This window comes from Martes martes, assembly GCF_963455335.1.
Source record: "Martes martes genome assembly, chromosome: 17".
In the NCBI taxonomy this organism is placed as follows: Eukaryota; Metazoa; Chordata; class Mammalia; order Carnivora; family Mustelidae; genus Martes; species Martes martes.
In genome coordinates, this window is record NC_137905.1 from 52,933,411 (window position 1) to 52,958,244 (window position 24,834).

The 24,834-nt window shown below is 56.6% G+C and overlaps 1 protein-coding gene across 1 annotated transcript; it reads left to right on the forward strand.

The window, feature by feature from the left end:
- Positions 1-9,495: 9,495 nt before the first annotated feature.
- Positions 9,496-23,488, forward strand: IGLON5 (IgLON family member 5; the record flags this gene model as incomplete). Its single annotated transcript, XM_080829116.1, has 8 exons — positions 9,496-9,574; positions 17,326-17,404; positions 18,076-18,308; positions 19,677-19,796; positions 21,169-21,303; positions 21,467-21,587; positions 22,126-22,280; positions 23,294-23,488. 8 exons carry the CDS (start codon positions 9,496-9,498, stop codon positions 23,380-23,382), a joined length of 1,011 nt encoding a protein of 336 aa, XP_080685242.1. The 3' UTR covers positions 23,383-23,488.
- Positions 23,489-24,834: the final 1,346 nt, after the last annotated feature.

Consider the following 24,834-nt stretch of genomic DNA (forward strand, 5'->3'; position numbering starts at 1 on the left):
TGCAGACAGGGGGCGTCAGGGAGGGGCAGGGGCCAGTACGGGGAAGAGAGAGCGTGACTGGGAGAACTGGGAGCGGGAGCGTTGCCCCCTGCTCTGGGCAGACGTGCTGGGAGCTGGGAAGCCACAGGACGGGAAGCGGGGGACCTGGAGTGCTCCAGCGAAGGCAGCACAAGCAGGGGGCGACAGCAGGAAGGAATGAGGCAGTCAGGGCGCCGCAGGGCGGCCAGAGGAAGCTCCCCTGCTCTTGGGCCTCCGTCGTCCTCCGGGCGGCTCTCAGAAGCAAGAGGGACTGATGCCTGACGGACACACAGGGCAGTGACAGCACCCTCGAGCTCAGCTTCGGAGGCCCAGCAGCCTGCCAGTTACGGACTCAGGGACACCTAGCTCGGGAAAAAACGTGCTGTCCCCATGGGTGGGTGGCAGGGAGCCAGCAGCAGCTCCACAAATGAAGATGAGGTTGGGAAGTGGATCTTTGACCAAGGAGCAGCTGCCCTGCGGGGTCTCACTCCACCTGAGGAGGAGATCATGGGGGAGGTGGGCTTTATAAATAGCCCTCCCCCATTCCTTCAGGAGATGACAGGCACAACCACGCACCCAGTGCCCTCCGAGCCCTCAGGCCTTCTTCATGCACAGAACCCAGCAGCACTGTGCAACGGGTCTGGTGGTCATGCGCATTTTACAGAGGAGGAAACTGAGGCCCAGAGAGCTTAAGAAACCTCCCTACCGGGGTGGCAGGGGGCGGGAGGGGGGAGAAACCTCCCCATGGTCGTACCTCAACTTTATGAGACGGGAGCTGGTCCCCCAGATTTTCCCACAAGGAAGCTGACATTCAGAAAGGGGAGGGTCCTTCCCACCTGCTCCCCCACTTCTGCCCTCTCCTGCCCACTCCTGGGAGCCCGTCCATGTCCATCAGGATGACTTCTACTGATCATCGGGAGACCTGAAGGCTGCAGTTCAGGCTGCGGAAGGAATCTCTCTGGGAGCAAGTCCCTACTCCCCACCCACCTCATTCTCATTCAACAGCCCACATCTGGTCCCCTTCTCACTTAACCCTTTTTGTGCCTGCCCCTTGCTAGGTTTGGAGGATGGTGGAGGACAGGGCTGCCACTGTCCCTTCCTCTCCAGGTTAGGGATCCTCCCTGGTCATTGCAGTGGGGCTGCGGGCGCATGAACCTTCGTGGCCGGCCATGGGGCACTGGAGCTGGGCTACCGGTGATGGGATCCCGGCACCGCCCGGAGTGTGGGCTGATGATGCACACCGTTTCCAGCTTCATCTGCAGAATGGGAGCATTACATCATGTGTTACCGTGAGCTGGGAATGTGTTCATGGCTGCCTGGCACCGAGCAGGGCACTGGGGCCACCAGAATGGCAGCTCATGTTTGTTGAGCTCTGTGTGTGCACCAGGTCCTGTTCTCAGCACGTTAAGACCCATTTGTATCCATCAGCGTTCAACCCGAGAAAACAGAACCAGTTGCCGACCCGTATTAAGAGATTCATTGCATGGAATTGGCTTATGTGACTGTGGGGCTAGGCAGGTCTGACGTCCTCCAGGCAGGCAGTTGTCAGGCAGGCGGGAGACTCTCAGGCACGGGATCTCTTGTCCCCAAGCAGAATTTCTTCTCCAGGGAATCCTCTGTTCTGCTCTAAAGGCCTTTCAACCGACTGAGTCAAGCCCACCCAGATAATTGAGAATTATCTCAACTGATTAGAGATGTCAGTCACATGTACAAAACACCTTCAGGGCAACAGTAGCTGGGGGTTTGACTGATGGGGAAATCTGGTCCAGCCAAGTTCATGGATAAAACTGGCCATCCCACCATTTGATCCCCACCCTAGCCCTGTGAGGTGGGGGCTGTTTTGCACATCCTCTAGAGAGGGACAAGGAACCTGCCAGATTGAACACAAAAGCCGGGGCTCGGAAACCCCCACCACCCCCGCTCTGCCTCAGGCAGTGAGTGTCTTCAGCTGCTCTTACCAACACCCAGCACAGTTCCAGGGACCTGACAGCGGCAGGAAAAAGGAAAGTGTATTACAAAGTGGGTGACCTTGGCTGACCTTTTGTGGGGAGGAAACCAATGAAGAGGGTAAGCAGTTATTCTTCCAAAAAAATGTATTGAGAGCCCTACTGTGTGTGAGGCACGGAGGGCATAGCACCCATCGGGGCAGACAAGGTCCCTGCCCTCAGAGAGCTTAGAGTCCTATGGGGGAGAAAGACACTAAGCCAGTGGACAAGAATAAATAAATGGGATATGTGACAAGTAAGGGGTGGTAAGGAAAACCGTGGGTGCCCCTGGCCAAGGGGCCAAGGGTGGTGGTGGAAAGCCTCTCTGAGGAGGCGAAGGTCTTAGAAGAGAGTCTAGGCAAAGGGCAGAGATGAGCAAAGGCCTAGGGGCTGAGTTCCCAGTGTGTTTGCAGAGAGGAAAAAGTCAATGCAAGAATTCTCCAGGAGGAAGCTGCAGTTCCCACAGGACCCACTGAGAGCCCCTTGAGAACCCACAAACGCAAGGTGTGGGCCACTTCCCACACCACCTCTTCTGATTTTAACTGCCAGCTTTTCGATTTAGTGAGTTCCTCATTTTCAAAGAGGCTTAGCAGGAACAAGTTACAAAGGGGAACAAAAGGAAAAAGCAAGATCCCTGCCTCATCCCACTCCCGAGAGACGACCACGGTCCCTGGCTCCTGTGTTTCCTCCCAGAGGGGCCGTTCCTCGAGGGAGCAACATTACCCCTCCCTGGAGACACTCTGGGTTGTCCTGACCATTATGGGTGGCAGAAGAGAGCTCCTTACACCTAGGGCTTGAGTCCTGGGTGCTATTCAACATCTTACAATGCCCAGCACCTGATGAACACCGAGTAATAACACAGCCTGTGCTAGCCCTGGGACAACCCCTCCAGTAAGGTTCTTTTTTTTTTTTTTTTTTTTTTTAAGATTTTATTTGACAGAGGCACAGGAGAGAGGGAACACAAGCAGAGGGGTTGAAAGAGGAAGAAGCAGGTCTCCCTCCTAGCAGGAAGCCCAATGCAAAGCAGGCTTAATCCCAGGACTCCCGGGATCATGACCTGAGCAGAAGGCAGCCGCGTAACGACTGAGCTGCCCAGGCACCCCTCCAGTAAGGTTCTTAAACACACTTCCTGATAAGGATGCCACGTACAGAGGTGTGCACAGGGTTAGGGCTTCCAGGATCCAGAAGGAAAGGGCTCCTTCCAGATTCTGCTGGATCCTGGAGAAACCAGGGGGAGAAATATGCCCCCGGGGCCTCACTGAGAACCAGGGCTGGGGCAGAGGAGCCACCCGACAGGAACTAAGGAGGGCAGTGGGCAGGGAGGACAACATTCTCCAGCCATCTTCCAGTGTTCAGTCTGTGCCTCACTTTGGCCAAACCCACCTTCAGGTCCAGGGGCGGAGGAGCTTGTTGGTGTGATCAGCAGAGGTCAGCCTCCCAGGCATGTGTCAGGGGAGTGGAGGATGGCGGAGGGATGCAGTGAGAGGCTGAGTAATGGTCTCCAAAGATATCAGATCCTAATGCCTGGAACCCATGAATGCTACCTTACAAAGGGGAAATGGTCTTTTCAGATATGATTAAATGAAGGATCCTGAGGTGAGGGGTTTATCCTGGATGACCCAAATGGACCCTAAATACAATCACAATACCCTTATCTGAAGGGCAGAGCTTAGAGCCACACAGCCACAAGCCAAGGAATGCAGGTGGCAACCAAAAGCAGACGGGCAGGGAACACATTCTCCCGTCCCACTCCAGAAGCCACTCCAGGAGCATGGCCCTGTAGACATTTTGCTTTTGGCCCGTGGAAATTGGTGTTGGACTGCTGGCCTCCACAACTGGGAGGGAACAATGTGTGTGGTTTTAAGCTACCACGTTTTTGGTAATTTGTTACAGCAGCCACAGGAAGCCCGGGCAGATGGGGATGGTGATAAAGGGAGAGACAGCAGCACCGCAGAAACCCTGAGAGCTCTCCCTCCTGGCTGGGTGCTGGGATGGGTGCTGTTCCAATGTCAGGAAACTCCCTTCATGCTCTAGCAACTCCAGGAGCAGGAATTATTATTACCCTCAGTTTTTTGGATGTTGAAACAAAGGTACAAAAATATTAAGTAACTTGCCCTACCAAGCATTTTCTTTTTTAATTTGAACAGGGAAATTTTAATATAAGGAATGATTAACTTTAACAGGTAATATTCTATAAAGGGGTAGGGAAATACCATAGGATTCAGGCCCAAGGAAGGAATGAACTTGGAAAGGAACCTCCCCACCAAGGCTGGGGTGCAGCCCACACTGTAAGATATGCGGTTGTGGATCCCTGGACGGTGGGGAAGTTGGCTGGCTTGCCCAGACCAGAGCTGGTCCACAGATGCTGAACAAGCAGAGAACACCCTCCCAAGTGCTGGCAGCATGAGGCTGGAAAGACAGCCTCTAGGACACATCAGGAAGGCATCAGTTGGGAAAACACTGAAAGTTGATGAGATGCCATCCACATGGGCACCACTGAAACCTGATGGAAGTGAGCACATGTGTCACTGGTGACCACTGGATAAGAGCAAGAGGAAGCCCAGGGAAAAGTCAGAACAAGGGAGAAGCCCTGTTCCTTCTGCAGTGTCCCTCAGGCTCTCTCTACTGACAAAGCTTAGCAGCCCACTCACTGCAAAGGGAGACTATTTAAAGGTTCCAGCCCTATTCTTGACAAGCAGGTAGCAAAGGGTGGCTTTGGAGCATAGAGGCAATAGCGAAGTAGTATGATTATCTGTTCATCGTGCCAGGTCTGGGAGGGATGGGATATTCTTTTTATGTGATTATCAGATATCCTGTGTGTGTGTGTGTGTGTGTGTGTGTGAAGTGCCTGTTCAAGTCTTTTTGCCAAGTTTAAAAAATTAGTTGTCTCTTGTTGATTTGTAGTAGTTCTTTATATATTCTGGCTACTAGTTCATCGTCAGATATACATTCGACAGATATCTTCAGCCATGTCTAAAGCTTTGGGGAATTACTTCTCTGTGTCTCTATTTCCTCATCCATGAAATAAAGACGAAACACACCTTATAAGGATGTCATGAAGCTTCAAGGAGGTAATATCAAAAAAGTGCTCAGAAAGATGCCGACACTTAGTATGCACACGTGTTGCCATCAGGCCTGGCATGGGCCAATCCAGGAAGAGGAATCCCATCCTCACCTAAGTTTGGATGGTCCTGAGTTCAAGGGAGCAATAAATGATCTTTGCCAGGGCCACAGCAGATTCTGTACAGTGGTGTACTAATGAAATGACCCTCCAAAAAAAGGTCTGATTTGTAATGTTTGCTAGTTGCCATGGTATAAATACTCACTTCACAGCCAGTTTCAAACTAACAGTGGTTTAACGACCAGTTTGCAAAATTACTGGCAATCTAGCAGTCAGTACTCCGAAACCAGTGCAAGCCATCTGCAGTGTCCCCCTAGGTCCTGTACCACCTGGTGGGGTTAACTTGGGTGGATCTCTTCCTCTCTGTGGATCTTCATCCCCTCACCTGTCTAAATGGGAGAAGTCATCCAACTCATTCCTGCAGTACTGATTTAGTGAGTACTTTCTATGTGTTAGTCACTGGGTTTGGCTCTGGGGACACAGACTTGAGCAAAAGCAGAGAAGATCCTTCCTAGCAAAGATATTCTGAAGGTGGGGGGGGCGGTAATGACTGAAAATAAACAGTAAGTGCATGAAATAAGGGAATCATAAGAGCTATGGACAAAATAAAGCAGGTATCCCAGCTCTTGTGTTGGGAGGGGGTTTACTTTGGTTACCATGATTGACAAAGGCGTCTTAAAGGTGACATCTGATATGGGACACTTGGAAGGCTCAGTCAGTTAAACATCTACCTTCGAGTCATGACCCCAGGATCCTGGAATTCAGCCCAGCATTGGGCTCCCTGCTCAGCTGGGAGTCTGCTTCTCCCTCTCCCTCTGCCCCTCTTGCCGCTTGTGCCCTCTCTCTCCCTCAAATAAAATCTTTAAAAAATAAAGCTATATGTAGAAGAATGAAATTCGACCATTCTCTTACACCGTACACAAGGATAACCTCGAAATGGATGAAAGACCTCAACGTGAGACAGGAATCCATCAGAATCCTAGAGGAGAACATAGGCAGTAACCTCCTTGATATCAGCCACAGCAACTTCTTTCAAGATATGTCTCCAAAGGCAAAGGAAACAAAAGCGAAAATGAACTTTTGGGACTTCGTCAAGATCAAAAACTTCTGCACAGCAAAGGAAACAGTCAACAAAACAAAGAGGCAACCCACGGAATGGGAGAAGATATTTGCAAGTGACAGTACAGACAAAAGGTTGATATCCAGGATCTATAAAGAACTTCTCAAACTCAACACACACACACAGATAATCATGTCAAAAAATGGGCAGAAGACATGAACAGACACTTCTCCAATGAAGACATACAAATGGCTATCAGACACATGAAAAAATGTTCATCATCACTAGCCATCAGGGAGGTTCAAATTAAAACCACATAGAGATACCACCTTACACCAGTTAGAATGGCCAAGATTAGCAAGACAGGAAACAACATGTATTGGAGAGGATGTGGAGAAAGGGGAACCCTCTCACGCTGTTGGTGGGAATGCAAGTTGGTGCAGCCACTTTGGAGAACAGTGTGGAGATTCCTCAAGAAATTAAAAATAGAGCTTCCCTTTGACCCTGCAATTGCACTACTGGGTATTTACCCCAAAGATACAGACATAGTAAACAGAAGGGCCATATGCACCCCAATGTTCATAGCAGCCATGGCCACGGTCGCCAAACTGTGGAAAGAACCAAGATGCCCTTCAACGGACGAATGGATAAGGAAGATGTGGTCCATATACACTATGGAGTATTATGCCTCCATCAGAAAGGACGAATACCCAACTTTTGTAGCAACATGGACGGGACTGGAAGAGATTATGCTGAATGAAATAAGTCAAGCAGAGAGAGTCAATTATCATATGGTTTCACTTATTTGTGGAGCATAACAAATAATATAGAGGACAAGGGTAGATGGAGAGGAGAAGGGAGTTGAGGGAAATTGGAAGGGGAGGTGAACCATGAGAGACTATGGACTCTGAAAAACAACCTGAGGGTTTTGAAGGGGCGGGGGGTGGGAGGTTGGGGGAGCCAGGTGGTGGGTATTAGGGAGGGCACGGATTGCATGGAACACTGGGTGTGGTGAGAAAACAATGAATACTGTTACGCTGAAAAGAAATTAAAATTTTTAAAAAATAAAAAAATAAAGGTGACACTCGATAAAGAGTCTGGTGCCAATGTGGTGGGAAGAGCATTCCAGCAGAGGGAACAGCCAGTGCAAAGACCTGTGGCTGCCACGAGTTTGGCTTGTTGGAGGAACAGAATGAAGGCCAGAGCAGCCGGAGCTGCGTGAATGTTTGAGGTGGGGGAGGGGCATCAGCTGGTTTACGTAAACCAGCTGCGGTTGTGGATCTGAAGGTGGAGGGTGGACCTGGACACTGGCTGCTGTAGTCAGAGCAGTCCTAAGGGGGGCAATGGTGGCAGCTCAGACCAGTGAGATTACCCAGGACAGGGAGGGGTGGACAGAGTAGAGACCCATTTTAGAAGCAGAGCAGGCTGCTCTTGCAGACATACTGGATTGGGGGGGGGGGGAGGCGGGGGAGGATGGATGTGTTTGTGAAGTACAACAGCCCCTGTGGGGTGACTTCAGAAACTCCTGCCTGCACCTGCCGAGATGTGGAGGAAGCTGAGACTTACCTTGCTTCAGAGGCCAATGCAGGGGACAGGACAGGGACACCTCACCTGGCAGGCCTGGAGGGAGGACCTTACTTAATGACGTAGGAAAGACGTTAAGGCTTGAAGTGATGGCCAAGAAAGAATTCTTGAGACATCTTTGGTGCAAAAAAGTGGTTTTGTTAAAGCCCAGGGACAGGACCCGTGGGCAGAAAGAGCCACACTGGGGTCATGAGGAGTGGTCCGTTATATACATTCAATTTGGGAGCCCGTTAGGGATAGCGTAAGGCTCCCAGGTATTTTGGAAATGAGGTTTCCGGGATCCTGAAGGGGGTTAGCTATTGTTAGGAAAAGGTCGTTTATTTATTACTGTTTAGTAAAAACTAGGTCGTGAGACCCTTCAGATGTATGTAGGTGGGTCACATGCTTGGAGGAGATTGTCAACATGTCTCTTGAGGGGGTAGAGATAAAGAAAGTTTCCAGAGGAATTTTTATATGTTAAAGTAGACTTACAGGATCCTGGGGGCTGGGCTAAGATTGCCTTTTGCCCTTAGCAAAGTATCACCATCAAGGCAGCTGAGTTCCTAGAGGAATGTCACTCTGCCTGATTCAAGGACTTGTCAATGGGCTGCAGACAGTAGGGAAACTTAATAAACTTTCTTCTGCCTCTGTTTCCCACATCACCTAGTAAGTGTGTGCCTGGTGGGACCAGGAGGAAAGAACTAACCACAGGTTTTTGGGATACTGGGCAGAGCCAGCAATTTCCCCAGGATCTCTTCTCTTTTCAATAACCTTGGGAAATAGAAATGATTCCCTCTTGCAAGGCAGGCACAGAGGTTCTGGGAAGAGATGTGACTCGTCTAAGGTCACACAGCCAAGTAAGTGAAAGAATGGGGAGTCTAGATTTTCTGCACCTTACCATCTCCTCCCCACTCCCACGACCAGGTCCCCACCCCTGCCCCATTCTCCCTGTTATCCTGAGGAGGAGGACTGGAGTAAAGAGAGAAAAGGGAATTTTACCCCAAAAGTCAATGTCATTCCTGAAAGTAGAGAAACTGAACCGTGTCCCACAAGAACTACGCCCACAAGAAAAGGAACTGGGATCCTAGAATCCTGGGTCTGAGAGAAGAGGGGCTGGGGGCCTGGACTCCCGGGTCTGAGGGAGGAGGAGCTAGGACTGGACTCCTGAGTCTGAGGGAGGAGGGGCTGGGGGTCTGGACTCCTGGGTCTAAAGAAAGAGGGGCTGGCGGCCCGGACTCTTGGGTCTGAGGGAGGAGGGGCTGGGGTCCTGAACTCCTGGGTCTGTGGGAGGAGGGGCCTGGGGACCGGACTCCTGGGTCTGAGGGAGGATGATATCGGGACCTGAAGCAGAAAGGAGGTGGGCTCAAGAAGAGTCCCCGACCCGGGGTTCTGGGGTTTCGAGATGGGAAGACGTGGGGACGCCCGGGGCGGGAGGGGGTAGGGGCCGGGCCGCAGTAACAAAGGCCTCTCCCTCCAACAAGCAACCCCCCCTCGGCCCCGCCTCCCCGGCCCCCCGCCTCCCCTGATTGGTCGGCCTTCCTGCCCGTCAGCGCCGCCCCCCTCCCCGGGTCTGCAGCAGCTCCGGCCGCCTCGTCGCGCCCCCCCAGCCCCCTCCCCCCGCCCCCGCCGCCCCCCGGGCCGGTGCAGCCGCAGGCGGGGTCCCCCTCCCCCTCCCCCTCTCCCCCCGGCCTCGCGCGCCCCGGACCGGCCCCCCCTTTCCCCTCCCCCTTCGCGCCGCCGCTGCCGCGATGCCCCCCCCTGCGCCCGGGGCCCGGCTCCGGCTTCTCGCCGCCGCCGCCCTGGCCGGCCTGGCCGTCATCAGCCGAGGTACCGCAGCGTCGGGGGCGGGGGGGGGGGACTCGGCCGGGACGCCGGGGTCCCGAGCGGGGATTGGGGGTGGGGGCTGCGTCCCAGGCGGAGAAGGGGAGGCCCCCCGGACGCTGAGGTCTGGGCCCGGGGGCGGGGGCTGCACCCCCTGGCTGGGAAGGGGACGCCCGGATTCGTGCCCCGGGGGCAGGGTTCCGCGTCCCGGGGCTCAAGCCTGGGCCTAGGGGCGGAGGTCGGCTTCTCCCGGCCGGCGAGAGGGTCGCGGACACCTGATCCCGGCCTCGGGGCGGGAGTCTGCGGCTCCCGATCAGGGCGAGGGATCAAACGCTAAAGTAAGGGTGCTTGGGCAGGCTCTCTGAACTGAGTTGGGGTGTGGAGGGGAAGGGGATGCCCCGTCGGGGGTCTTCATCTCTGAGTGAAGACAGTCCCTGAGGGGGTCCTGGCCTGAGGGCTGCGGTGGGCGTTTCTGGGCAAAGGTGGGGGGATGGTGTCTTCCCAGGGTCTGTCAAAGGCGGCGGCAGGGGTATCCACAGACTTCCTTCCCAGGGCCAGGAAAAGAAGAGGGGCTCTGGCCTCCCAGCTGGGTCATCGAGGTGGGGAGAAAGTGCCGGCGTTTGGGAGGTTGCCCTTATGTAGGGGAATGGAGCTGGTGATCCACGAAGTTGGGGGCGCTGGGCTGGGGACTCAGACGCAGGAGGATCTGGCTGAGTAGCAGGGTTCAGAGGCTGGACGGAGGATGAGAGAGGGGCATGGGAAGGGAGGGAAGGGAGGGGTTAACCTGGGGTCAATGGGTTCATCTCAGCCCTGCTGAGAGTAGGGAGGAGTGGGGCTGGGGGCCGGTGTGTGGAGTGGGGAGGGGCGAGCTGGGCAGTCTCTGGAGAGAGGATGTGGATGGCTGCTGGGACCCTGTGGCTCCCCCGTAGGCTGGCAGCCAGGGATGGTCCAGGACGTGCCCCCTGCGGAGAGGAGGCGAGAGCAAGAAGGCAGGAGGCAGGGATCAGGGTTAACTCAGAGCCTCTGGAGGATTCCCCCAGGCCCTGCCTTGAACCAAGGATCACAGTCACGGACACACAGTCAGGGACAACCTAGAGACCTCAACAGTCTCAAGGAGGCAGCCACTCTCAGCCTCCCACCCACACACACCGGGTCTCGCACAGACACATAAACACCCGTCACCGGTCTGACCCAGAGCTGCGCCTGCAGACACCCACAGTCACACAAACAGGGCCCCACGCGCAGGACCCCCGAGCCCCAGGGCCTCAGCTGACTGGAGCCTCAGTGGGTTGGAGCGGGTTCGAATGTTCCTCCAGCCTGACCTGTCTGAATCACCGTCTGACGCTCTGTCTGTCTGCATCTCTCTGCCTCTGTCACTCGCTCTTTAGGTCATTTCCAGAGGCTCCCTAACTCTGGGGGACATCCCGCTTGTCTCTGTCTCTGGGTCTCTGTCTCTCCATCCCTGCCGTCCTCAGTACAATTTCACATCTGCCCTCCCTGCCTTGGGCCCCGCTTCTCATCGTCACACACATGCACCTGTCTCTTCCCGGCCCCCTCGTTCCTCAAGCTCCTTTCACTCCTGGAAAATCACGTCCCATCTCGGCCGCTGACACCTCCCATCTTTTGTCCTTGTCCTTCCCTTGTCCCTTGTCTTCTCCTTCTCCTTTCCGTGCTCCTCGTACCCTCGTGACTCCCACCCTTCTTGGCCTCTCCCTTCACCACCCTTCTTCTCCTTCAGTCTCAAGATAACTTCCCACTTTCTACTTAAATCTTCCAGATCCCAGAAATTGCTGTTGTACACACGTCCTGGGCTGGGAGCTTCTTGGAGCCAGGAGGTGGCCTGTGACCTAGGCCAAGTCCTCTCCCACTCCCCGGCCTTGGGTTCCCCATCGGAGACTGGGGGGCAAGAGGCGTTGGGGGGTGGTCTGAGACAGATCCAAGTGGCAGCAAGCAGCCCCACCCACCGACAGTTGGGGCGCTCTGAGAAAAAGCCGGTGGGGGGGGGGGACATACACAAAATCGCATTTCCTCTCCTCACCGATTCATTTGCTCTTTTTCACATTCCAGAAGGAATGCATGCAAGTGAGCATTCCTCTACAAGTATGCATTAGAGCAAATCCCACCTTGTCCTGGCCCCGCCCCTCCGACACGCACCCCCTGCACTCTCTTGAGAGAGCCCAGGTCACGGCTTCCCTCACTCAAAGTCAGACACGCAGAGTTGGACACATGTAAGGTGTTGGTTTGTTGGCTGATGTTTTCCCTGAGACAGAAACAAAACAAGCCCATTTCTCCGCAACTGGCTTTTTTTTCCCCACTTAACTTAAGCTCCCCGGCATCCAGAGATATGGTTCTATCTTTAGTTTCTTTTCTAAATTCTTTACGCCAACACTCACACTCACACATACATATATTCACTTCCAGCCGGTGAGGGGTGCTGGACGGAGTGGGGCAGGCAGAACGGGGCATGCTGGCCACTGTCCATGGTCCTCTGGGCACCTGGTCTGTCCGGACTGGATATTTGACAAATATTTACAGAGCACAGAGTCTCTGTTGTGGGCACTGGGGATGTGTATATACGCGACAGTGAGCAAGCCGGATGAAGTCAAGGAGCTCTCAATCTTAGTGGGATGGAGAGAGATCAAAACCTAAAAACAAGGAAATAAGTAAACAGGTAATCTCAGAGAGTGACGAAGGGTAGTGTAAAGAAATTAAGAGTGATTTCAGGGACGACCATGGGAGCGCTTGTGGTTCAGAGAGCCCTGTCTGAGCTGCAGGGAGCAGAGTTCAGAAGGAAAGGAGAGAAGTCGGCCTTTAAAAGATCCCAAGGGAACAGTGGAGGCAAAGGTCCTGAGGTGGGAACCAGCAGAAAGGAGCAGCCAACGTATAATGGAAAGTTCCAGGGTTCTTGGCCCGGGGAGTCCAGACATCTGACCTGGGAAGGTCCCTACACTTGGAGGTCAGCAGAGAGGAAGGCGGATCTGGGGGCTCCAGCCCCTTCTCACCAGCTCTTCCCTGCCAGAGCCACACCCCCTCCCAGTGCATCCCCCACTCCTCCCTGGGTCCAGCCTCACTTCTGCCACAGCTTCCTGAGTGACCGCCACAAGTCACCCACCCTTGTGGGCCTTGGCTTCCCATCGGTGGGTTCCAGAACTGTGGAATCCAAGCTTCCCCCCACTGGAGAGTCCCAGCTTCACCAAAGTTCCCCCTTTGAGGGGTAGCAGGAGGTGCTTATCTCCAACCAGAGGCCCTCTATCTGTTAGAAATCTCTTTCTCACTTAAGGGGAGGAAACTCACCTACATGTGACCTTCATCGTTTGACTTATCAAGGGGTATGAAGGCTACTAGTGCAGACTGGCAGAGACCCGAGCGGTCCTTCCAGTCACCACTGGCCCCCCAGACCATCTGGGGCACCTGCCGCACCATCATCCCATCAGCCAGCACACATGGGGGCTGTGGGCAGGCACTCAGCTAGCAGGCTCTGCATTGAACCTGTTGCTTGGGTGACCTCTTGTCTTCCTCCCCACCACCCACAATGCCATGCAGGAGGCACAATGATCATCCCCACTTACACAGGGGGAAACTTGAGTCCCAGGGATGTGAAGGGATTTGTGCAAGTAACTGGCGGTACGGGGACTCGAACCCCGGCAGCCCGGATCCCCAGTCTGTTCTTTCAGTGGCCCGGTTATGCTGGCGCCGTGGTGTCAGAGCAGATGCTGACAGGGCAGCCAGACATGAGTCGCTGACTCAACTCCGGTGGGTGCGGGGCACGGAGCAACGGGTACCCCACCCCCACCCCCGGGGGACTGACACCGAACCACGGATAGCAATAGATGTTTCTTTAAAAAGAAGGTGCTGTTAAGAACAGTTAGCATTTATCGGACCATTCCTGCATGCTAAGCGCTGAGCTAAACATTTCGCTTGCATGTTCTCATGGAATGCCCCACAAAACCCTCAGAGGGAAGGACTGTTGGGTTTTTTTTTCCTTTTTATAGATGGGGAAACTGAGGCTCAGACCGTCTAGGGCTCACCCAGCCAGGCAATGGTGGGGCAGACATTTGTTCTCTTAGCACAGATTCCTCCCAGCTTTTTTATCCAGTCTCTCAGGACCATTCATTCTCCCTACAAACACTTCCCTGTTCTGGGCTAAACCCAGCTCTGGGGGACACAGCCAAGATTTGGGCTGGGGAGGCACCCCTGAACACTGTCCCAGCTGAGTCAGAGGGTATCCAGTAGAAAGGGTTGAGACTCTCTGTCTTGAGCAGTCCGGGAGGCCCTCCTGGAAGAGGGGGCATTTGAGTTTGGATCTTGAAGGATGAGTAGCAGTTCAAGAGTTGGAGACACATGCTGTACGTATCTATTTACATTTACTCTTTCAACAGATATTTCCCAAGGCCTTCCAGGGTCAGGCCATATGCTGGGAGATGCTGAGGATACAGACCTGAGTCAGACCCAGGCTCTGCCCTCAAGAAACTTCTAGTCTGAAGGGGGAAACAGACAATAGATGGCCACCATGGTGTGATGTGAGCTCTAATGGAGGTAGTCCAGGCACTGCGGGAATACAGACCAGGCTTAGAGGGGGTAAGGAGGGCTTCCCAGAATTAAGGGAGAGTTTTCCAAGCAGAATTCCTACAGAGTGGATCTCATTTGCACCGGCTTATTTATTTTTACATTAAACATCTTTCGAGGCCTCCTGTGGGCCAGGCCCAGAGCCAGCAACGCTGGAACCCTGGAGGTGGGTCGGACCCAGGCCTCTCCCTGATGGGCTCCCATCTGGTGAGGGACGCAGGCTCAGACAGGATCCGGGGTGAACAGGACCGAGACAGAGGGAAGAGCGGTGCTCAGGGACTGAGTGAGTGTGGAATGACTAACCCAACCCCTACCTCCACTTACCGAAGCCCAGGGAAGAGAAGGGACTTGCCCAAGGTCACACAGCAGGGAGGAGGGTCCTGATCCTGGAATCTGGGAATTGTGTGAGACAGGCATGCAGACGCATGACACAGGGACCAAGAATCCAAGACCTGTCTGAGACATGGATTCCTTCATCTCTTATCTCCTGGGACTGCCCTCAGCTGAGCCTGGAGCTGGGCATGATGGGGACACAGATGGTCTGAGCCAGGCTCTGCCCTGCAGGAGCAGGTGGGGGAAGCAGATGACTCGGATCCAGGGTCCCCTGGGAGCAGGGCAGGAGCTCATATGCGCTGTCTCTCCTAGGAGAGGCCTCATTATAATAGACCCTTGGAGAAGGAGAAGCATTTTTGTCATAAGCGGTGAGACAGAGGGACCAGGAGAAAAGTGGGGAATGTGGAGCTGGGCCACACACACGCGCTAGGGGAGACAAAGCAGGAGAGTGACTCCAGGGTCTCGGACCCAGGTTGAGGGGGGCTGAGTTTTGTCCTGGGGGGCAGTAGGGAGCCACGGGAGCAGCGGAGGCAGCTCTGAGTGTTAGGAAGATCCCTCTGGAAGGAGTGTGTGTCTGTATTTCTGTCTGCCAGGACATAAGATTGAGGTCCGCCTGTGTCTGTGGGCCTTGCTCGCGCCAGCGGCAGCTGGTGTAGCCCAGGGCTTAGCTGGGGAGCCCTGGGCCCCTGAAGCCTGGGGGACCTTGGACAGCTCCGTCTTCACGGCTAGGCCTCCTGTAACCTTGGACAGTGGCTGTCACCAGAGAAGGAGGGGGGATTTTGGCCCCTACGGGGCATCATCGGGCAATGTCCAGAAGCAGTTGTGATCGTCACCGCTGTGAAGGGGGGGAGCTACTGGCATCCAGTGGGTAGATCCCAGAGATAGCGGTATGGAGTCCCCACAGTCCCTGGTGGGGACAGGACAATCCCCACAGGGGAGAAGCACCTGGCCTCAAACGTCAGCGGGGCCAAAGTAGAGAAGCCCGGGTCTGGGAGTATGTGAGCAGGAGTATGACAGGTCCCGTGGCGTGTGTGTGTGTGTGTGTGCGGAGGTGTGTGTGTGTGATCTGATCGTTGGTGACAGCGTGACTGCATGCACCCGATTCTTGGCCCAGGGCGGCTCCTTTGTATTTGAGAGGCTGTGACAGGGTAACTGTTTCCTTGAACACTGTAGCTTTCTGCACGACTTTCCAGAGTGCAGGGGCGGGGGGTGGTGAGCACGGCCCTTCGGCTGGTAGTGTCAGCGTGACTGATGAGGCTAGTGTGTATGTGTGTGTGTGAGAGAGAGAGAGAGAGAGAGAGCCAGCAATGGCCCCCCGGATGGGGCTGTAACCGGTTGCATGTAGACAGCCCCCACCTGCGTTTGGGGCTGTTGGTGTCAGTGCGACGGTGTGGGTCTTTCTGTGTACAGTGGGGTGACCTTCTGCTGGGCATGGGTCCCGGGCTGTGTGTCAGCAGGATTGTGTATACCCTGGGCCCCCGAGCAGGCCCCATTGCCCTCTGGGTGTTGGAGTGTCAGACTGTTTCCTGGCCCAGCCTGGGCTCTGGGTGTCTTCCCTGGGTCCCGGCGATGTTTCTGTCTCTGTGCGTGTCTGTCTCCCAGCCGTCTCCTGCTGTTACCAGGGCTGTGTGTGGCCGTGTCCAGTCTGCACAGCTCAGGTGCAGGCAGGCCCCTTCCCTGCATCCAGAAGTGACTCTGGCCATGGTGAGGGGCTGCAGGGCCCACCCCAAACCCCAGGACCTGGGGAGCCCTCCACACTGGCTCTGCCCCAGCCCATTCCTGAGGGGCTGCTGATGGAGAGGGCCCATGGGAGTCATTGGGGCGGCACGGGCAATTAATTCATTAGATTAATTAGCTCCTCATGCGAGGGTGGGGGCAGGGCAGCCCCATGCGGAGCCCTCCTTCCCCAGGCATCCAAGGTCATCCAGCCTCCTCTCCCCCGCCCCGTGCGGCTCCATCCGCCTCCGCCTCTGCATGCCCAGCCCCCACTCCCTGGCCCTGGTCCAGCCCACTGGCCACGGTCCACAGACATGAATAGGTGGGGGTGTGGGCTCTGCCGGGCGATGGTGCCCATGAGCTGCGCTGGAGGGTGCGGGCTGGCGTGGGTGTGCGCCTGCAGGTGTGCCCCGCGAGCACGGGCAGGCGGGTGTGTCTGAATCGCGTCCTTGTGGCTGTACCCAGGGCCCAAGGGCGAATCTGTGCATCCGTGATAGCTGTGTGTCTGAGTGGAGACACGCACGCGCCTATGTTTGGGAGCACGTGTTCGCGTTTCTGTGTCCGTAGGTCTGCGTACACACGTGGGTGACTCTGTATTTCCCTGTGTTTCTGAATTGCTATGCGTACATGGATCTGTGTGTGTGTGCGTCATGAGCCTGAATGTGTAGGTGCCCGTGTACGTGTACATCTGTATGTCTGTATGTGCACCTGTGTGAGTCTATATATGGCTCCGTGTGTCCTTGAACTTTGAGCGTGTGTGTGTGTGTGTACACTGTGAATATGTGAGCATCTGTGTGGACACGTGTGTGCATGTCTGCATACACATTTATGTGATTGTGTATCTGCGTATGTATATGGGTGTGGCTCTGGGCATGGCCTCTGTGAATACGTGTACGTGTGTGTGCGCACACGCGTGTTTGTGTGCCGTGATTAGGATGTGGTCTTTGGAGGCGTGTAGGCCTGTGTGTCCCAGTCTGAGTCAGCGCGAGCTTGCGGAAAGGGACATGCTGCGTGTGTTTGCTTCGAGCGCGTCTGCTGCGCGTCTCTGGAAACATCGATGACTGTGTTTGCCACGGGGTGTGGGAAATGTCTGTGGGCGCAGACGTGTCCAGCCCCCGCTGAGCTGCCCCTCCTGTCCACAGGGCTGCTGTCCCAGAGCCTGGAGTTCAGCTCTCCCGCGGACAACTACACAGTGTGCGAAGGTGACAACGCCACCCTCAGGTACCTCTGATCTCAGGGACTCTGAAATCACCCAGTCCCGCTCTGTCGCCTTCCTCAGAAGACAATCCTGACTTGCACGGACAGCCTGGCCTCTGTCAGTCAGGAGAGGTGGTTAGGGGCATGGACTCTGGGCCTGGTTCTGTGCCTGGGCCTCAGTGTCCCCATCCGTGAAATGGGTGGAGGGATGATAGCCACTATGAGGGCTGCCACGGGGATTCAAGATTTTGTACACACATTCCAAGTTCAGAGAGCACAGCACACTGTGACCACTTAACAGATGGGAGCCAGGCTTATTCCCCTGGCTCAGTGCTGCTCCCTACACTGGGCCTGCCCTCGCTCTGGGTCTCTGTCCCCCTCTCCCTGGGTCACTCTCCCTCATCTCTGCACCTCTGCCTGTCTCTCCCAGAGTGCTCCAGATATTTTTCCAGTCTCTAGCACACAACATTCACTCAGTAACCATCAGCTACCCTTCCATTGCGCACTTGGGCTCAAACTTGAGGCTCAGTTTACCCACCTGTAAAGTGGGCCCAGTCACCCACACAGGGCTTCAGTGGGAACTGGCGATGCAGTGAGCCTTCCTCTGCCCACCTCTGAGCCCCCACGATGGCGGAACCTGGAGGGCCTTCTGGGGTGGGGGAGAGAAGAACCCTCCACCCTTGTCCTCCCTGAAGCTGCTTCATTGACGAGCATGTGACCCGTGTGGCCTGGCTGAACCGCTCCAACATCCTGTATGCGGGCAATGACCGCTGGACCAGTGACCCGCGGGTGCGGCTGCTCATTAACACGCCCGAGGAGTTCTCCATCCTCATCACCCAGGTGGGGCTCGGCGACGAGGGCCTCTACACCTGCTCCTTCCAGACCCGCCACCAGCCGTACACCACTCAGGTCTACCTCATCGTCCACGGTGAGCCCTCGGCTGGGCCTTGGGTAGCAGAGGGGACGGAGGGCACGAGGGAGAGGGAATCCTCACATTCTTGCCAATTGTCTGATCCCCGATCCTGGGGATACGTGGTGTGGAAGGCAGACACACACCCTGCCCTCGCAGATTTCAGCCAAGCGGAAGGAGGGACAGCCACCCAGAAAGTGACCTTTCAGCATGACAGCTTCTAAGGCAGGAGAGCTGCAGGGGTGAGGGGGTGCTCAGGGAAGCCCGGCTCCCCTCAACTCTGTTTACGGAGCACCTACTATGTGCTGGCATGGCTCTAGGCATGGGGGTTGGAGAAGGAGCCAGGCGGGTTCTCCCTGCCCTTTCGAAGCTGACTTTCTAAGGAGGCGGCTTCCCAGACGTAACATCTGAGCTGAGACCTTCAGCTGGGGGCAGTACTGGTACCAGACACGGAGCAGCGCTGAAGGGGTCGGGGGAGAAAATGAGTCGGGTGTGCAGAGCAGGTCCCGTATGGCTGGGTGCCCCAGAATTCAGAGGGAAAGGTGGGCAGGAGACAGAGAGATCAACAGGGGACAGAGCTCAGGAGGGCAGGGAGCAGTTGGAGAGACAGGGACCCAGAGACAGACACAGCCCAGGGGACCCATGACAAGCCCCGACTCAGAAGCCAGACCACCCAGCGGCTGAGGAGCCCTGAGCAAGCCGGGCGGCCTCGGACTCCTCATCTGTAAAATGGGATGACTCTGTCGTGCATCAGATCCAAGATATGGTCAACTGGAAGGGGCCTCTTTATTTTATGCTCTGCCAAAAAAGAAAAGAGAAATAACCCCGCCAATTAAACTCCAGCATCCTCTGTTGGCAGGCCCTCCTGATTGGAATAAGGTTCCAGTGGGTGGGAGAAACAGCCATATGTGTTAGAATTGATGACTATAGCGACATCTACCCCAGGGGGTGGCAGGGTGGTGAAGGTTTAATGAGCTAATTTGTGTAAAACACTGAGAACAGGGTTACCACGCCAGAAGCACCGTATGAGTATTTGTTATAGAAATTAATTGTCTAAAATAAGAATAATAACAATTAATAAATAAAAGTAGACAGAGATAAAGTGGGAGGAGTTCCAACCAGAAGGCAGAGAAACCAAGTTGGGATGAAGGGGGAGAGAGAGAGAGAGAGCGACAGAGACTGCAAACGAACAGGAAAGAGAGACCAGCAGTTAGACAAGGAGCCAGACCCAGGGGCAAGGGAGAAACACAGAGGAGTTCTCAGAAGGATGGAGGGAATGTTGGCTGGACCCCTGGGTCTAAGGGAGGAGGGGCTAGGGGCCAGGGCTCTTGGGTCCTTGGAGGCCATATTCGGCCTCTCGCTGACCTCTGCCCTTCTGGCCTGCAGTCCCCGCCCGCATCGTGAACATCTCCTCGCCTGTGACAGTGAATGAGGGGGGCAACGTGAACCTGCTTTGCCTGGCCGTGGGACGGCCGGAGCCCACAGTCACCTGGAGGCAGCTCCGAGGTGAGGACCCCACCCCTGGCCCAAAACCCCTTTCCCTACTCCGCAATCTGGGCCCCTCGATCTCCCTTATCCCTAGCTAGAGTCCCAGACTCCCCCTTTCTTCCATCCCTCATCCCCCCAAACCTTGTCATGATTTGCTTTCCCCCTTCCCCACTGACCCTGCTATGTCGCCAGCAGCCCCCAGAGCCTCAGAGACTTCAGCACTTGCAGGGCTGAACCACTGCCTCTAATTCATTTGCTGGACCCCAGCCTGCTCCCTGTCCCCACCCCAGTAGCCCTGGTCTCTTCCCCACCGGCTAACTTAATTCTGGGTCCTCAGTCCCTACCACTAACCCTAAGTCAGGTTATAACCAGTGGCCCCTGCCTCTGTTCCCATCCCCTGGTCATTTCACTACATCTCCTCTGCCAGATGCTCTAGCCCAGCCGTTCTCAGGCTGTGGTCCCCAGACCAGCAGCGTCGGCCTCACCGGGAGCTTGCCAGAAATACCCCTTCTGGACCCATTGCAGGCCTAATGAATTCAAATCTCCCCCGCCTGCCGCCACCACCACCAGTCTATTTTAACAAGCCCTTCAGGTGATTCTGGTGATGGAGCTGAGAACCACTACTCTAGGCCCCCCCCAAACATAGCCCCACGGTACCTGAACGTGATCTCCAGCACCTCGTTTGCCTGGATCTCCACCCCCACTCCCCAGATCCCTAGACCCTCAGTCATTAGGTCTTTAGAGAGCAGTGGTGCCAATCACTCTATCCCCGAGACCCCAGAACCCAATAACTTGGTCTCAGATCCCGGATCCTTTCGCACCAGGTCATCTGAGCCCCACAGTCCTGGGCTTGAGATCCTGGATCCCTAGATGCCCTTTGTCCCAAAGTGTCTTCCGAGCCTGGTGATGTGTTATGAGCCCCGAGATATCTGAATTACTGATCCCAATTACTTGATCCTGATTCCCTGAGCCCAAGAATAAGATCCCAGAACTCTGGACCGCCCCCTCCTTGGGTCTGTATTATCTGGATCTTTTTGAGATCCAAGATCCTGGGATCCCCCCCACTGGGTTCTGTGAGCCTCATGATCTGAATGGTGAACTCCCAGATCCCTGGATCGGTTGCATCCCCACATTCTAGGACTCTCCCCATTGGGTTCTAGTTACCAGGCTCCTGACCCTCATTCCTTGCCCCACCCCTAGCAGGAGATCTCAGGCCGGGGATCCACACCCCTGCCCCAAACCCCTTCAAATCCCTCCTGGCTCACACTGACCCGGGCACTCCAGGCCCTGCGATGCCTGCCCCGCTGATGTATGTCCGTGTTGTGCCCGTGTTGTCCCGTGTTAAGTGTTTGTGTCTGGCCCCGCCCCCTCCCATTCCCTCCCCGCACAGACGGCTTCACCTCGGAGGGCGAGATCCTGGAGATTTCTGACATCCAGCGAGGACAGGCCGGGGAATATGAGTGCGTGACTCACAATGGCGTCAACTCGGCGCCTGACAGCCGCCGCGTGCTGGTCACAGTCAACTGTGAGCCCCCTTGGCACTCCTCATGAAAGGGGGGCAGGCCCTGGGTCCCTGGGGAGGAGCATGGGCATGCTGGACACCTGGGAAGGAGGGAGGAGGGGATGGGGATAGAACCCCTTAGACCTCACCTCGCTAGGAGAATTCACTGACTCTTGCCCCTGGCCAGATCCTCCAACCATCACGGATGTGACCAGTGCCCGCACGGCCCTGGGACGGGCCGCCCTCCTACGCTGTGAAGCCATGGCCGTGCCCCCTGCGGACTTCCAGTGGTACAAGGATGACAGACTGTGAGGACAGCACCCTGGCGTGCACAGCGGGGTGGGGGTGGGGGGAAGGTAGCCAAGCCCTAGGTCCCGAGAAGTGGGGATCCAGCTTCTAGGGGATGGGGTCATCTGGGCCCCAGGGAGGTCTCGGGGAACTTACTGAAACCTTGGGCCCCACGATATGAATTTGGAACCTTGTCTCTTCGGGCTGTTCAGGGAAGTTTGGGGGTCGGTGCTCACGATATGGCGAGGAAGCTTCAGAGGACCACTGGGGTTGAGGTCCAGCAGGGTCTGGGAGCCTGCAGAGATTGGGGGCACACACTGGGAGAGTCCAGTGACCCTGAGGGGTAGGGGGTGCCTGGAGAGGGGTGCCTGTGGGAGTGGTCCGGGGGCCCATGGGGAGCTAGAGCCCGAAGCTAGGGGTCTTCGAGGTAGGGGGCAGAACGAGGGGTTTCCGGGAAATCGGGGAGGATGAGAGTCGGGGGGTGGAGTGGGATCTGCACCCCGAGGGGGTCCCGGGCCAGGGTCCCACGGCCCGGTCCCTGACCCAGATCCCCGGCAGGCTGATCAGCGGTGCAGCCGAGGGCCTGAAGGTGCAGACGGAGCGCACCCGCTCGATGCTTCTCTTCGCCAACGTGAGCGCCCGGCATTACGGCAACTACACGTGTCGCGCCGCCAACAGGCTGGGAACGTCCAGCGCTTCCATGCGCCTCCTGCGTGCGTCCGAGCGGGAGGGGCCGGGCCGGGCGGGGGGCGGGGCCGGGACTGCCCCAGATTGACCGCAAACTTGGGAAAGTGACCCAAGCGGAGACCCAAGCAAGGCGCCTGAGCGGGAGACGCATCCCTTCGGCGGATGTCGATTCATTGAGGGCCCACTAGGGGGCGGAACTGAGCCTTGAATGGTACGAGGCAGCCCGCCCTGCGGAGATCTGCGGGAGGAGCTTTGCAGGCCGAGGGAACGCTGTAGGTGCGCAAAGGCACAGCGAGGAGGCTAGCGTGACCCGAGCAGAGTGATCGCCGTGGAGCCTCAGGCTAAAGAGGGAAGGAGAGGCAAAGTCTCATGGGCCATGGAAAGGATTTTGGATTTTATTCTGTCGCAGGGTGAGGCCCCTGGAGGCTGCTAAGCGAGGGACTGACCGAGGGGTTGACGGTTCTAGAGAGTCACTGACCGCTGTTTGAGGAACAGCCTGTAGGGGGCGCAAGATGGAGGCCGAGGGACGAGGGAAGGGGCGACCGCGGTAACCCGGGCCAGGAGCTGTAGCGGGGAGATGTTCCGAGGGCGGAGGGAAGCAGGAAGCGGAGTCGAGGCGGTCGCAGGTGTGGCTCGAGTAGCCGGGTGAAGGCGGACGGAGTAGCAAAGTATGGAAGTGGGGGCCGTAGCCAGTCTGGGGAGAAAGGCCGAGGGTCCCGTGTCCGGCGCGCTGACCGCCAGACGCTTCGAAGCCGTCCTGGATGGTAACCGTCCTGGATGGACCTCCACGACGTGAAGCTCCGAGAGAGACAGGGGCTGAGAGAGAGGCCTGAGCGGCAGAGAGAAGCCACGTTCGGCGAGATGCTGGGACTCAGCTCAGAGTGGGGAGGGCGGGCACACCGAGCGAAAGCCCCAGGAAAGCCCCTAGAGAGGGAGGCTCCCAGACACCCTCAGAGACGGGGCGGACACGGGGAACAGCGAGACACACCCGGGGTCTCCCCTTCCCAGGCCACCCCCGTGACGCTCTCTCCTTCCCCAGGCCCAGGATCCCTGGAGAACTCGGCCCCGAGGCCCCCGGGGCCCCTGACCCTCCTCTCCGCCCTGGGCTGGCTGTGGTGGAGGATGTAGGAAGAACCCGGGGCAGCTCGCCCCCCCCTGCGCGGGGCCTGAGGCCGGGAGCCAGAGAGAAAGGGGGAGCAAGCGCCGGGGGTCTCGAGCGGGCGGAAGAGCTCTCCGCCACCGAGGAGGAAGAGAGGAGGAGGAGCAGGAGGAGGAGAAGAGGAGGAAAGCTCTTTAGAGAACCCATCACTGTGAGGGATAACGCAAAATTATGCATCTTTCTACAGCCATTTTCGCCACCGTTCACGTTTCCGATTGTGACCCACCCCCGGCCACCCCACACCCCTCTCTTAGCTCAGGCTGTCAACCGGGTCGTGTGTATGTAGTGGGTGTGTGTGAGCATGAGCCTGCACGCGTGTGTATGTGTGGGGGGGGGAGGGGCTCAGCGATCTTCCCTCCCCCGAAACCCCCACGCCCACTGCCCCCAACGCTGCTGCCTCTCACCTCTGGCTGGAGGTAGGTATGTGGGCTTCGTGGCAGAAGCTGTGAGGAGAGGATTTCCAGGCTCCCCGTGTCCCCAGTATATGCACGCACAGCACCCCCTCCCCTCTCTGTCGAGAGAGTGTCTCCCCGGGCAGGTTGGGAGTGAGGAGGGGTGTCGCGCACTCGCCTGTCAAGCTTTCATTCAGCCTTTGTGAGCAGGTGGGAGAGCTCCGTCTTGGCTCTGGGCCTCCTTGCTGCCTACCATCAGCTGCCTGCAGCCCGAGCGAGGCCCCATCACTGGCTCAGCCGCCTGAGACCTTCCCACTCTCTCTGCCCCCCCTCCCCTCCCCCGACTTTCTGGCCCCATCTGGGCCAATCGGTGCTTCCATCCAACTGTCAGACTGGTGCCCGTGGTCACCTGTCTGTCTCAGTGCTTTGCCCTACCCCACCCCCAGCTCCCCTCAGCCCGCTGCAGCCACCCACAGGTGTGGGCTTGCTGGTCTACCACCCGCGACCTCTCCACCGACTGTACCTCCCAAAGGCTGACCTGACCGCCCTCACACACACTCCGATAGACACACACACATACCAGCGACTGTGACCAGCAATAGCCCCCCGGCTCCAGCTGTCCTGCAGCTGGTGACCAGCTTGTAGTTCCCCTGAGAGTGGGCAACTTGTCAGGAGGAGGCGCTGAGAGGCTGTAACCTCAGCTCTGATGGGAGGAATATGCAGTATGCGTACCACTTACACAGAGTGGGGAAGAGAGAGGCATCACAGACATCCCCAGTCCAGACCAAGATGTCAAGTCACCAGCTCTGACTCCTGGGAGACCCGCTAGAAACACTCACCCCAAACCACACTACCCAGAGCTTGGGGAGGAAGAGATCAGAGCAGGGGCGGGGGGAGGGGGGCAAGGGGCAGTGACTGTACCTCAGACGGGGGCGTGGGCCCCATCCCACATTGTCTTCCATCCCCAGGGTCCAGGGGGTTGGGGAGGGGTGGGGGAGGGATGCCAGGGAGGGGGCGGGGGGGCCCTGG